Genomic DNA, 13,481 nt, shown 5'->3' with positions numbered 1-13,481 from the left:
GGGATACTATTTGGGACCAATTCTCCAGAGACACTATGTAAGGAGTTGAGCAGTGAAACCTCTGTTCACATTACACTTGAACTTCTCCATGTCGATTGAGGGAAGCAGGGATCCGAAAGTGAATTCAAAATTCTAGCAGTTCAAGAGAAGAAAGTATTAGAGTAAAAGGCTTTCCAGCATCTAGGGAACTCTACAGTGTAGGGGTGGAATTTTGCTGCTTGTTGAGTTAATTGGCGGTATTTATATTGAGGGGTATGAGTGCTTTGCGTTCGTTGGAGCACATTTCATTAAAATACTTGTAAAACAGACACAGAGATGCAACATTTCGTCAATAGTATAGTTTGGCTGATGATTTATTAGGTTGGGACTCTTTTTCGGACTTCCTCTAAAAGTAGAGAGCAGTGGCAGATGCACCAGCCCAGATGTGGCAACAATACTCCATGCATGGGGGAACGGTGGCTTTGTAGAGGCACAGGATGTTCTCAGATAATCTTCTAGCATGGTAGAGAGAGAGAGAGACACCTTCTTCACAGCAACCTTGGCAATGTTCTCAATGTATTTGTTCCAATTCATGTTGCCTGTGAATGTGAAGCCGAGCAGTTTAACTGAAGAGCTTTCAGGTGGTGTATCATTAGTCATAGTAGTCAGCGGTTGAAATGGTTCCTTATAACTGTTTAACGAAAACTGTCTAAGAACGGGCGAATGGTGGCTTTGTAGAGGTACAGGATGCTCTCAGGTATGGCAACAATACTGTATGCATTTATTTATTAATAAGATTCAGCAACAGAAAACGTGATTTTTTTTTTATATTTGTCGTCCGAAGGGTCGCGCTTCAAAATGATACCAATCTTGTGAAAATCCGTCACCTTTGTCAAAAGTTTTTGCGAGAAATACATACATACATACATTCATACATTTAAACAGACAGGTGAGATTTATATTATAGATTATGCGTTACATATTAATATATAATTTAAAAATTACATATTTCTAAAATGATACATTTGTTTTTTTTAAATAATGTGTATACACACATACCTATATATACATGCATATCTATACCTACACACGCACACACACACACATATATATACATATATATATATATATTATACATACATATATACCCATATCTATGCATAAATATACATGTAGATACATACACATCTGTACATACAAATATTTATACTTACATACGACGTATACATAGACATTACTACTTCTATAAAAAATATATCTATACATACATATATATATATATATATATACATATCTATACACACACATACATACATACATTTATGCATAAACATACATACTTCTACAAAAAATATACATCTATACATATGTCCACACAAATACACATACATGCAAACATACAGCTATACATTTCACAAGATATGAGGTGACACATAAGGGCAACAGAATGTGGTAACTCAGATTATTATTTTATGTTAATTTCTTGGTTAAAAAAATATCGTTTTGCTCTTTTGTGAGAGCTGCATTAAAAATTTTTCTTATACTATATGTGTGTGTGCGTGTGTGTGTGCGTGTAGGTATGCACACGTATGGTCATTTTGTAAGTTGTATTTTGAATCCCATACATGGGCTTATTCACCCACTTTCAACTACAAAAACAGGACTTCTCCTTCCCCTACTTTACTACTAAGGAGAAAAATGGACTTTCCTGCCTGTCCTCTACTTTCCAGACATATATCTCCGGTTACAAGCATGCCTAAAGTCTTAAAAGTAGGCTATCATCTTATCTCTGTGCCAGTGCTGAACAAACAAACATTTTGTCTGCTTGCTCATCTTCAACTATTTAAAGAAAGAGCCAGAGCAGAACATCCACACTACCCTTTTAAACAGACTTTGATTTGATACGTCATCATTTCTATATAGAAACAGTGAATGAAAAGATGGCTAAAACGCACAACAATCTACAGACAAGTCTGTTCTCTGTCCTTGTATTGTTATGCTTGTTTCAAATTGGCACAAATAGTGCACACAACCTGACCATGCAAGAGACCAACCTACAGAACTCGACAATGCCAACATCTACCAAACAGAACACAAGTATCAACACAGCAGACAATAGAACTATGAAGAAGAGTGTAACCAAAACTGACCCTAACCAAGAACTGAATGTCCTCTTTGCAGAAATAATTTCATCAGTCCTCTGTGTGCTAGGTATTGGAGGGAATGTGATCAACTTAATTGTTCTGACCAAAAAGGAAATGAAGAGCTCATCTAATTGTTTCCTTATAGCTCTTGCTGTTTCAGACATGCTGTTCCTGACAATGCAGATTCTACCAGTCGTCATAAACGCCAACAAATTCAAAGGCAAGTCCCAAACATATATAATTGCTTCTCGCTACCTGATTATCGTATGGTAAGTAATTTGTTCACTTTCACATTCTCCCATTTATTGTATGGACTTCAATTATCTGTACCTATAGACAAATAGTTCCAAACCTTTTCTGCATATTGATATTGTCATAGACTTTGAAAACAGCTATTCATAATTCAAATACTAGAGTTCTTGCTTATATAATCAGTATCTAACAGGTGCTCGGCTCCAGAGAAAATCTTTTTAATTGGTTGAAATCTGATTTCAGTAATCAATCAAAATTTGAATATCTTGCAAAAATTAATCAATTAGAATTAAGTGTTTACGAAAAATTGTGTTCCGTTGGGAAAGGTATGAATATGCTATTTATTTCCCTATCACCATAATTTAGGGACTCAATCCAAAATCGGGATCAAATCTTCAACCATAAACAGAACTTAAAAGAAAAGCATGAAAATGTAAAAAATAAAATAAACTGACCCTGTTACCTCAACTGTTCTGCATCTACTTATCCAGAAACTTTCATGCATTTTTTTCAATGTGGCCATACTATTGAAGCCTCCTGTTCTGCATGCATCTATTTATATTGTCTAGACTTAACCTTCCTCAGAGCTCATCAGATCTAAGCCTATCTTTAAGACTTGCATTACACATCCTTGTGATTTGTTTGTTCTTAATGTTGGTGTCTTTTTCAACTGTGTGATTGTAATTAGGCAAGTTGCAGCCCAGATGTTGGGAATGGTAAATTAAAAATTCTCAGGCAGCCATTTCTGGATTATACCAAAAATGTGACTCAGAGCCGAATCCTGTTATTACACTCATAGCTTTTCCATAATCAGACTCCTGTCAATTCCGTGCTGGACAGTAACTTAATATAGGTATCTGAATCGAGTCTTGAGTCTGTTTTCAAAAATGTGTGGACAGAATTATGTGATCTTTGGCTGAAAACACACTCACTAACCATCACAGTTTGAACGAACTTTGCTCGTAATCATTGTCACTCTACCTAAATTTTCGATGGGCATCAAATCTTGGCCAATAATTGACGTATTTTTCAAATTCAAGCAGCATTTCTTAAAGAAGCTTTTGACAACTACAGCTCACTCCAAAAAAAGTCATTTTGGATTTCAATCACATGACATGAATCCAGAGCATGTTGCTTTCAACATGTCCTTCAAGAGACGCCTAAACACTAGTTTAATCCTGGCAATTAATTTGTCTTTGGTGTTACTGATGATAGGATTGGTGTCTTTTTCAGCTGCGTCCCACACATAATAATTCATGGAGTTGTAATTAAATGAATTGGGGGGACCAGGGACTGATGAAATCCTGAAAGACTCCGGTACGGCCTCCAGGCAGGAACAAAAATGGAGCATGTAGCATATACAATGTCATTCCAGAAACGCCTGAACACCAGTTTGATCCTGACAATAAGTTCGTTCTTAGAGTTGTAGATAGTATTAATGATGTTTTTTGGTCTGATTCCTTTGAAGATATCAGATGATTTGAACTTGGCAGAAACATGGGGTAGGTTGCTATCATGTTCCCCAGCATAGCGGCATCTGACTCGCCTGTTTGCACCTATCCGTTGTCCTTAAATCAAATAACGTAACTCTTAATATCATAGAACCGTTGATCTGCTAGAGACTCACCCTCCTCCATGGCCATCCAACGTCCTGATGCCGACATCATCAGTTATCTTCTCCGAGTTTCATATTTTAACTAAGACTAGGGGTGCATCTCTCCTAGTGAGTTAAATGTGCCTCAAGATACCAACCTGGAAATTTCTTATGACTCGGCACGGTACATACAACACCTCGCCTTCCCAAATGGTCACCCATATGGTACTGGCCAGGCTCATCATTGCTTAACTTCAGTGATCTGGTGAGCCATCCTTTTAAATAATCAAACCTCACCCAAGTTTCATCATAACTAATCATATTGTCTCACCATCTACCTAACCCTTATTCTAGAGTGACGTCCTGGCCTTGATAAGCCCAACCCCAAGTAAAAAAAAAAAAAAAAAAAAAAAAACCTACCTAACCCTTATTCTAGAGTGACGTCCTGGCCTTGATAAGCTCAACCCCAAGTAAAAAAAAAAAAAAAAAAAAAAAAAAAAAAAATCAAATTTTATCTTTCTAAATTTTTGAGATGAGGGTTGATAATTTGTATTTAAAATATAATGGCTTCTCCCGTTGATTTCGACGCCTGAAGTTCACATGACAATTAAGCTGCCTGAAATCCACACAAGTGATTTGTTCATAGTGGTGACGAAATGTGTAAAACCATCCACACTTTTTGGAACAACTGCTAATCTCTGTCGGTGCAATTGAAAAAGACCTCAGTTTTATATCAGAGTTTTGCTTCTCCAAGATGCATGTCTTAACTAAGACTGAGGGTGCATCTCTTTCAGTGGGTTTAACGTTTAAAATTTCCATGTGCGTTACATACAGCGCTTAACATTCAAAAATGGTCACCCATATGGTACTATCCAGGCTCATCATTGCTTAACTTTGATGATTTAAAACCAGTGTATCAATGTGATCTTGCCATCTCTAATATAAATCTCACCTGTCTGTTTAAATGTATGTATGTATATTTGTATGTCTGCCTACCTAAAACTTTTGACAGAGGCGATGGATTTTCACAAGAACAGTATCGTTTTGAAGCTCGACCCTTCGGAAGACAAATATCGAAAAATTGGCCAAAACCATTAATTCCTTCACCCTCAACTGAGCACTTTTATACAAGGAGAGGCCGTTTTTTTTTTTTTTGCCAATATTTTCAAAAGTAATCCCCTCTTTTCGACTGACTAGCCTTAATTTAAACCTTTGCCATTTCCGGTTTGGCGATGGACACAATGGCAAACATGTCATTTTTTCTTTTTCACGTTCCTTTCCTCCTTTGCGGTACTGGTTCGAGCCTGCCTGCCTACTACCACTTTTTTTTTTTTTTTTGCTCAGCACGCACCTCCAAACACCAGGGCAACGCTGGGCACCCAGGCTAGTATATATATTTTTGCCTGGGATTGAATGAAGAACAACTTCCTATACTTTTATTGTCATCCAAATTTGTGAAACTACCCATTTTTTTTAATCAAATCAATTGACTGCCTGTTCTAGTTAGGGACCCACCACAGTGCACTGGGAGGAATCTTCATATACCTCCCTGCAGTGGCAATGCAGGAGTGCGTCATGGGTCTATCCTTGGACCTTTTTTATTCCTAATATTCATAAATGACCTCCCCAACAAAATTGCCTTTGAGATGGATATATATGCTGATGACACGACACTCTATAACAGGCACGACAGGAAAACAAATGAACACATATCTAAAGAAATGACAGAAGCACTAGAGGATGACCTCCAATCTGTAGTAGAATGGGGACAAAAATTGATGGTCACATTCAATGCTGCCAAGACTAAACTTGTTTCCTTTAATAATTACAAGAAACCTTCTCTACCACCATAGCAATGGCCAAAGATTCATTATCTGAAAGTACTTCTTTTAAACTCCTCGGCCTAACGTTCACAAGAAACATTAGTTGGAACAATTACATTGAGAGCAATGCCAGTACCGTTGCAAAGAAGGTAGGCTCTCTCTACCATGCTAGAAAGCTACCAACGCCCAAAAGTATCCTGTACCTCTATAAGGCCACCATTCGCCCATGTACGGAGTAATGTTGTCACATTTAGGCTGGTGCATCTGTTACTAGTCTCTCACTTCTGGACAAGGTTCAAAAGAGAGTCGCCAGCCTGATAAGTTCTGAACTGTCATCTAAGCTGCAGCCTCTGTTCCATCGACGAAATGTTGCATCCATCTGCCTGTTCTACAAGTATTTTAATGGTGAATGCTCTAACGAACTGTGAGCACTTGTGCCCCCACGATGTAAATACACCCAACAAACCTGACTAGCAGCAAAACCCCACCCCTACACAGTGGAGATCCCTAGATGTAAGAGAGCTTTCTACTCCAGTAGTTTCTTCCCCAGAACTGCTAGACTTTGGAATTCCATTTCGGCTCCCTGCTTCCCCAACTGTACTGACATGCTGAAGTTCAAGTGTAACGTGAACAGACATCTTGTTGCCCAACTCCCTACATAGTACCCCAGTAGCTTATGTCCCTGATAGTAGCCCCCCAGCCCCCTACACTAAAGTGGCAATGTGTCTTGTTTGGAGTGAAAATGTAATTTAAAAAAAATAAAGAAAGAAACATCCACTATACACTGTTTAAAATTATTTTTTATATAAGGGCTTGAATTAAAGTTTAAAATTATTTTTTATATAAGGGCTTGAATTAAAGTTTAAAATGCAAAAGTCAAATGTCATACTACAATTGTGCTCTAAACAGAAACACAGTCAAATGCGCCCCTGTCTTATCAAAGAACCTACTGTTAATTTTATATGTCAAACCCTTTCTGCTTGTACGATGATAAAACTTAGGCTGTATAATTATTATATATTAGTCAAAATCGGACTGTCCTTTTTTAAAATCAGACTTTTTCGATTATCAATAGTTATTGAAGACATTCCGATACAAAACCTATCTGAGAACACTCCCAGACACATAAAATACAGTGGTGTGAAATTTTTTAAAAAATCGACCCATCCGCTTCGGCATCCATAGGAAATGAACTCATACACACACAAGCATATATACATACATACATATACACACAGGGCGTTTTTTTTTTTTACAAGCAGCAAACTTTAAATTGACAACCCTATTTCCTTTAACTGGAGATTTGGCAACTATCGATTTTTTTAATCTTAGTTTGGCAATTCACTATAAAGAGACTTACACCTGAGTAGTGTTTGCAAATTGCAAATGATACCAAAAGATTTACTGAGAGAAGCATTTGATGAACGAATAATTTTACCTCTCAACTGACAGTTTCATTCATGTGATTAAACCTCATTAGATTTTCTTTGGAAATATGTAAAGTCTCATGTCTACACTGATAAACAAGAAACAGCAGACCACTTGAAAGACAACATCCGATGTACTATTGTCGAAACACAGTCTAATTTAATGAGTAGAGTTTGTGAAAGTTGGACCTCTAGATTACACCATATACATGCGAGCCGTGGAACCATATGCTCGAAATTGTATTTAATTTATAAATGCCAAAAAATAATCTTTGAATAGGCCATATATTTATATAATAAAATATATTTTTATTTTTCTGTAATTTTTTTTAGTTTAAAAAGTTTTCGCCTCTTAAAAAAAAAAAAAAAAGAAAAAAAAAGCACCTTATATATAGTGATAAGTAGTAAGATTGGACATTTAAAAACAATACCAGAATTATCTGCAATGACTCATAACAAGGTCTAGGACAACATATTCTTTTCATTGTTTTGACTCTCGAGTGTGTATCCATTGATATTATATATGCTTTTATATGGAGTGATGTGGTTCTCGGTTGATTAACTGTATCTGACTGTGTCGGATATATACTCAAGAGTACAAAACAATGAAATAATATTCTGTTGTCATAGCCCTACTCATAACATAACGAATTAAGTACAGAGTAAAATTCAGTTCTAAGTGACATTCTTCTGGATGTCCGCTGCAGACGATACTAAGAATACACTTGTGAATTACTTAAGACTTCTATCTAGTCATAGCTGATGTGGATTAAATAAAGGTTTACGTCCTGCATTCAATGCAGATTTCTGAGTTTGACAAAAAGATTCCCAAATTCAACAAGTTGAAGAAGGTTGGAGGCTACATTGGCCGAAATGTGTGAATAACATTCAAGATGAAAACAGTAGTCTACATAATCCAAATGATCAAATTCGTCTTGAATCTTAACAAGAACCCTAATCTTAATCACGTACCTTAAATAAGTTTCCAGTTTGTTTGTTATTTTTTTGTACATACGTTATAATTGTCGTTGAAAATTCAGTATGTTATTGCTATACATCTTATGAGATGACTGACCAATTTTTATGATTTCAGGTTCAAATACAGCCGAAATTGGAATGCACCCTACTAAAGCCCGATTGTCACAGTTAGTGGTTCAAAAATGCAATCTAGATGTGAGGACATTTTAGAAGAACGATATGCAATAAAATTCTGTTTTAAACTTGGAAAAAATGTCACAAAAACATATGGAATGCCTTAGACCACTGCTGGGCCATCTCGAGCATCAGTTTTTGAGTGGCATAAGAGATTCTAGGAAGGCAGGGAGCCTGTGAGGGATTATGAGAGGTATGGGAGTAGTAAGGAAGTCATAACACCGGAGTTGATTAGCCAAATAAAGAATTTCATATATATAAGGACAGTCGTGTGTCTATAGAGACAATAAGTGTACAGTTTGAGGTCAGTGTGGGAACTGCACACACAATTATTTGTGAGGAAATGAAGATGTGGAAGGTTTGTGCAAAGTTTATACCAAAGGTGCTCAGAAAAGATCAGAATATTTGACCAAGATGGGCATCAAGACAGTTCCTCATCCTCCCTATAGTCCAGACCTTGCTCCCTGTAATTTTTGGTTATTCCCTAAACTCAAGGAAAACTTTAGAAGCTGTTGTTATAAGACAACTGAGGCGATGAAAGAGGCTGCGAGGAGGGTCATTTACACGCTCACACAAGAGGACTTCAATGGGGCCTTGCAGAAGTTGTTGGAGTGGTACAACAAGTGTATTGCAGCCAGAGGAGATTACTTTGAAGGGGACTAGAGTTTCATGTGTGTACTATCAATAAAAGTGCCCATACAAAAAAGTCTGGAAACTTATTGAAGGCACCGTGTATCATCAAAACAGGACATTTCTCTGCATATAAAATTTGTTATTATACTATTTTATTGTGGTATCCACCTTACAGATAATAATTAACTCTTCCACTGACTATAAAGACTGAGAGAATATGTCTCGGCGGTTATGCACAAGTCTTGCACTTGTGGGAGTCTGACTGGTGTATATCCACATTTTTCATTTGTTTTATTTTCTTTTCTGTTCAATATATTTTATTTTCCCTAATTATCGAGTGGGACCATAATAGTTTTGTATGTGAAGTAATGTTAGCTAAACCACTTTTCATGCTTCTTAAGATAAAGCTGACAGATCGATTTTTTTAAGATATGTCATTTTAAGTAAAAACAATATTGCGTACTTCAGCGTTATGTTGAAAATAGTAATATATCCAAAAATTGTGAAAATTCATTGAATATAAAGTTATTTATACGTAAAAATAAGTTTTACAGAAAATTGGGTAACATTGCATTTTTCTTAGATGTTATAAAGTAGATAATGAAGAGTTCATACACAGGGGGTATAACACAGAATACAAAATTTAGATTACATCAACACTTGTAGCCTATAGCGATACTTTTTCTTTTTTAATAAAAACACAATAGCAATTGTTCTACTCAATGAATTTTCGTAATTTTTGGATATGTTACTATTTTCGACATGACAATTAAATATTGTTTTTGCTTAAAACGATATTACAAAAAAAATCTGTCGACTATCTTAACAAGTACCCCACTTTTTTTGGTAGGAAGGAAGGATTAAAAAAAAATTTTTTCTTTTTTTTTATCTAGGAGGGAGGTATTATTGGGCTTGGGTGGGGGGATGGCGTAGATTTATACACCGTAAATGCTTTTGTATTATTTGATTTAAAACATCGATAAAAAGAAAATAACTTTTTTTTTTTTCTCCTTTGTTTTAGGTACGTGACATCAAATCTATTTCTCACGACTACAAGTTGGTTGACGGTAGCAATCAGCATCGAACGTTTTATTGCGATCAGATTTGCGCTAAGGGCACGCTTCATCTGCACGATCCGTCGGGCTAAGATTACCATTGCAGCCATTTTTATTTTGTCATTCCTTTTCCATCTCTCCAAGTGTTTTGATTACATCCCCAACCTGGATCACACGGTTCCCAAACCAACTTTTATGCAAGCCATATCCAAGAACAAAGTCTATGACAGTGTTATGCATAGTGTGAATATAGCGACAGTAGTGTTCATCCCCGAGGTGTCTCTCTTCATTCTCAACAGTTTGCTAATTTACTCCTTGGTGCAACACAATCGCAGCATGCGCAACATTAAAGATAAGGGGAAGCAGGATATGTTGCAATTAACTCTTGTTGTCATCAGCATGGTTTCCATTTTCATTATTTGTAACTCAGTCGGACTCTACCTTGCCATAAGCATTGTGATCTACTCGCGCAAACAGGTGCTTCGCACACCAACTGGGGGCCGCCTGCGCATCATCAACAACTTCCTGGTGCTCATCAACTCCAGTGTGAACTTTATTCTCTACACTGCCATCAGTAAACGTTTCCGAGAAACTTTCACCAACATTTTCTGCCAATGTTACCGAAAAATAAAAAACAGAAACATCTTTTCCATCAAATCTTCAAAGTTATCAAATACAAAGTCTTCATCACAAGGACTATCACATCAACAGGTAACACCTGCATAGAGAGACATTGAAATTTTTTTTAATGGAAATCATTCCAGACAAGGCGTGAAGCCACTTAATGTAAGGAGATAAGAAAAAAAAAAAAAAAAAAAAGATGGTCCTAGCAGTCAATAGTTTCTAATTGAAATATCTGCCCTTGCAAATTGACTGTTTGAAGTTTCTAAATCTTGATGCACTTGGAAGTTAATGGTTACTAATTGCATTATCTCCTCTTTCAAAATATCTGTTTGAAGTTTCTAAAGGTATATGGTCTTAGGAATCAATAGTTTCTAATTGAATTATTTCCCCTTTGCAAATTGGCTGTTTGTAGTTTATAAAGCTATACGACATTGGCAGTCAATAGTTTCCACTTGAATTATCTCCCCTTTGCAAATTGGCTGTTTGTAGTTTATAAAGCTATACGACATTGGCAGTCAATAGTTTCCACTTGAATTATCTCCCCTTTGCAAATTGGCTGTTTGTAGTTTATAAAGCTATACGACATTGGCAGTCAATAGTTTCCACTTGAATTATCTCCCCTTTGCAAATTGGCTGTTTGTAGTTTATAAAGCTATATGACATTGGCAGTCAATAGTTTCCACTTGAATTATCTCCCCTTTGCTGATTGGCTTTATGGATTTTTTAAATCTAGAATGCCTTGATAGTCAATAGTTTTAAATTGAATTATAGCCAAATATATATACCAAGTTAGCCGTTTAGAGTGTCTAAAGTTATATGGTTTTAGCAGTCAATGGTTTCTAATTAAACTATCTCCTCTTATAAAACTGACTGCCGGAGCCATCTATCTTTAATTACTCCAAACAGCCAATCTCCAAAGAATAATAATTAATAACTCTTCAACATTTTAAAGAGATATTCAAATAACTAACCAGTTATGTTAAGATCTTCCATGAAGGAATACTTCTTTTTGTTAAAATATTAGCAACTTGATACTCGTGTGAAACAAAAACAAAGGATATTTTTTTTTTCTAACTTTTGTCAACAAACGGCAAACAGATTTTTGCTTTTTAATTTCTAAACAAATAAATATATTAAAACAATACTTGAAAAAAAAAAAAAACAATTGTGCTTTATAGTGTTGAATAAATATCATCTATATATATATAAAAGCCAAACGTCTGTGTGTATGTATGTATGTATGTTTGTTTGTAACGCTAAAACTTTTGAAAGACGGAACCAAACTTGACAAATTTGGTATCATATCGAAGCCCTATCACCCGGATGACAAATATCGAAATTTCACGTCAAACGGACCACTAGAAGTTGGTCAACTGATCAGTTATCTTCGAGGGGGGCCCCCCAAAAAAACCTGTCATTATCTATATATATAAAAGACAAATGTTTGTTTGTAACGCTAAAACTTGAGATGAAAGATTCCTCTCCCCTAAGAATAAAACATATGTTCAATATCTGCTTTTGTTTTTTCATTGTTTATACGGTCCCGAGCAACGCCGGGTAGCCCTGCTAGTCCACACTAAAACAAAGACCAACATGTATTCTTTTGTGTGGATGTTAATAGATATGTACCTGACTAGTTATACAAAATTTAGTGAGTAGAAAAATGTCAGATCAAACATTTCAAGTGTTTAGAGAAAGGGAGAAAGCAAATAGAATTTCAACAACCTCCAACTGTCTATAAAAAATACTCTGATAAAATGCCTTGTCACCACTCGTAGAAAGTCATAAGAGTGTGGAAGGGATTAACCCAAGTTTTTTAGAGGAATTTGTGCGGTTACAGGCAAAAAAAAAAAAAAGAAAAGGAAAATGGTGGTCCACCTGGTTATTTGCTGGCAGGTCTCGTGGAGTAATGTGAAATCTTGTTACTTATATGCAAATTAGATGGTGCCATCTCTAATTATAGCCTGTTTTCAGAAAAGAGATTTTTGAAGTTGCAAATTTGGATCACAACCTGCGTGCATGCAGTAATTAGGCATGACAACTTTAACTATAAAATTGTTAGGTGAGAGTACATAATTTAATATATAAATGGCTATATATGTCTGTCTGTCTGTCTGTCTGTCTGTCTGTCGCCCTGTCTGTCTCCATATTTTTAAAATATCTCCTCTGAAACTAAAAAACGCAGAGCAGCACTAGGGACCATAAATGATTGGATTTTTTACGGACCGTTCTTTTATGGATCTTTAGCCGGTTAAAATAGTTTTTAAGCGGTCAAAAATAGGTTAAAATAATTTTTAAGGGGTCAAAAATAGGTTAAAATAATTTTTAAGGGATCAAAAATAGGTTAAAATAATTTTTAAGGATCAAAAATAGGTTAAAATAATTTTTAAGGATCAAAAATAGGTTAAAATAATTTTTAAGGGATCAAAAATAGGTTAAAATAATTTTTAAGGGATCAAAAATAGGTTAAAATTTAAAAAAAAAATCTTTATACATTTTGTATATTCATCTTAGTTTATTTTTAATTTTTAATCAGTTCATATGCGTGTCATGTTGGTACAGTGGTAACGTCATCAGCTTTGAATGCTGCACGTTTGGTTTTGATTCTAGCTGATGGTACCCAAGTATTCTTTTTTTTACTTTTGAAATCATGAAAAAATATATAAAAATAATATATATGAAATCTGGACAAATTAAAATATATATTTTTTTTTTGTATTACATTTTCACCCCAAACAAGGCACATTGCCACTTTGGTGTAGGGGGCTACTATCAGGGGCATAAGCTACTGGGATACT

The 13,481-nt window shown here is 35.5% G+C and overlaps 2 protein-coding genes across 2 annotated transcripts in view; one reads left to right on the top strand and one right to left on the bottom strand.

Moving 5' to 3' along the window:
* Window positions 1–10,877, top strand: part of LOC145245581 (uncharacterized) — a 28,623-nt gene extending 17,746 nt beyond the window's left edge. The window contains exons 3-4 of the mRNA XM_080107157.1: window positions 2,003–2,392; window positions 10,026–10,877. Of these exons, the coding sequence (XP_079963283.1) occupies window positions 2,003–2,392; window positions 10,026–10,785 (1,150 nt within the window). The 3' untranslated portion in view covers window positions 10,786–10,877. The remainder of the gene's footprint in view (window positions 1–2,002; window positions 2,393–10,025) is intronic.
* Window positions 1–13,481, bottom strand: part of LOC145245846 (uncharacterized) — a 332,738-nt gene that overhangs the window by 173,577 nt on the left and 145,680 nt on the right. The window lies entirely within an intron of this gene.

Source organism: Euprymna scolopes, chromosome 23, assembly GCF_053919585.1.
Source record: "Euprymna scolopes isolate OS-2025 chromosome 23, ASM5391958v1, whole genome shotgun sequence".
Classification (NCBI taxonomy): domain Eukaryota; kingdom Metazoa; phylum Mollusca; class Cephalopoda; order Sepiida; family Sepiolidae; genus Euprymna; species Euprymna scolopes.
This window is presented reverse-complemented; position numbering and strand designations above follow the sequence as displayed.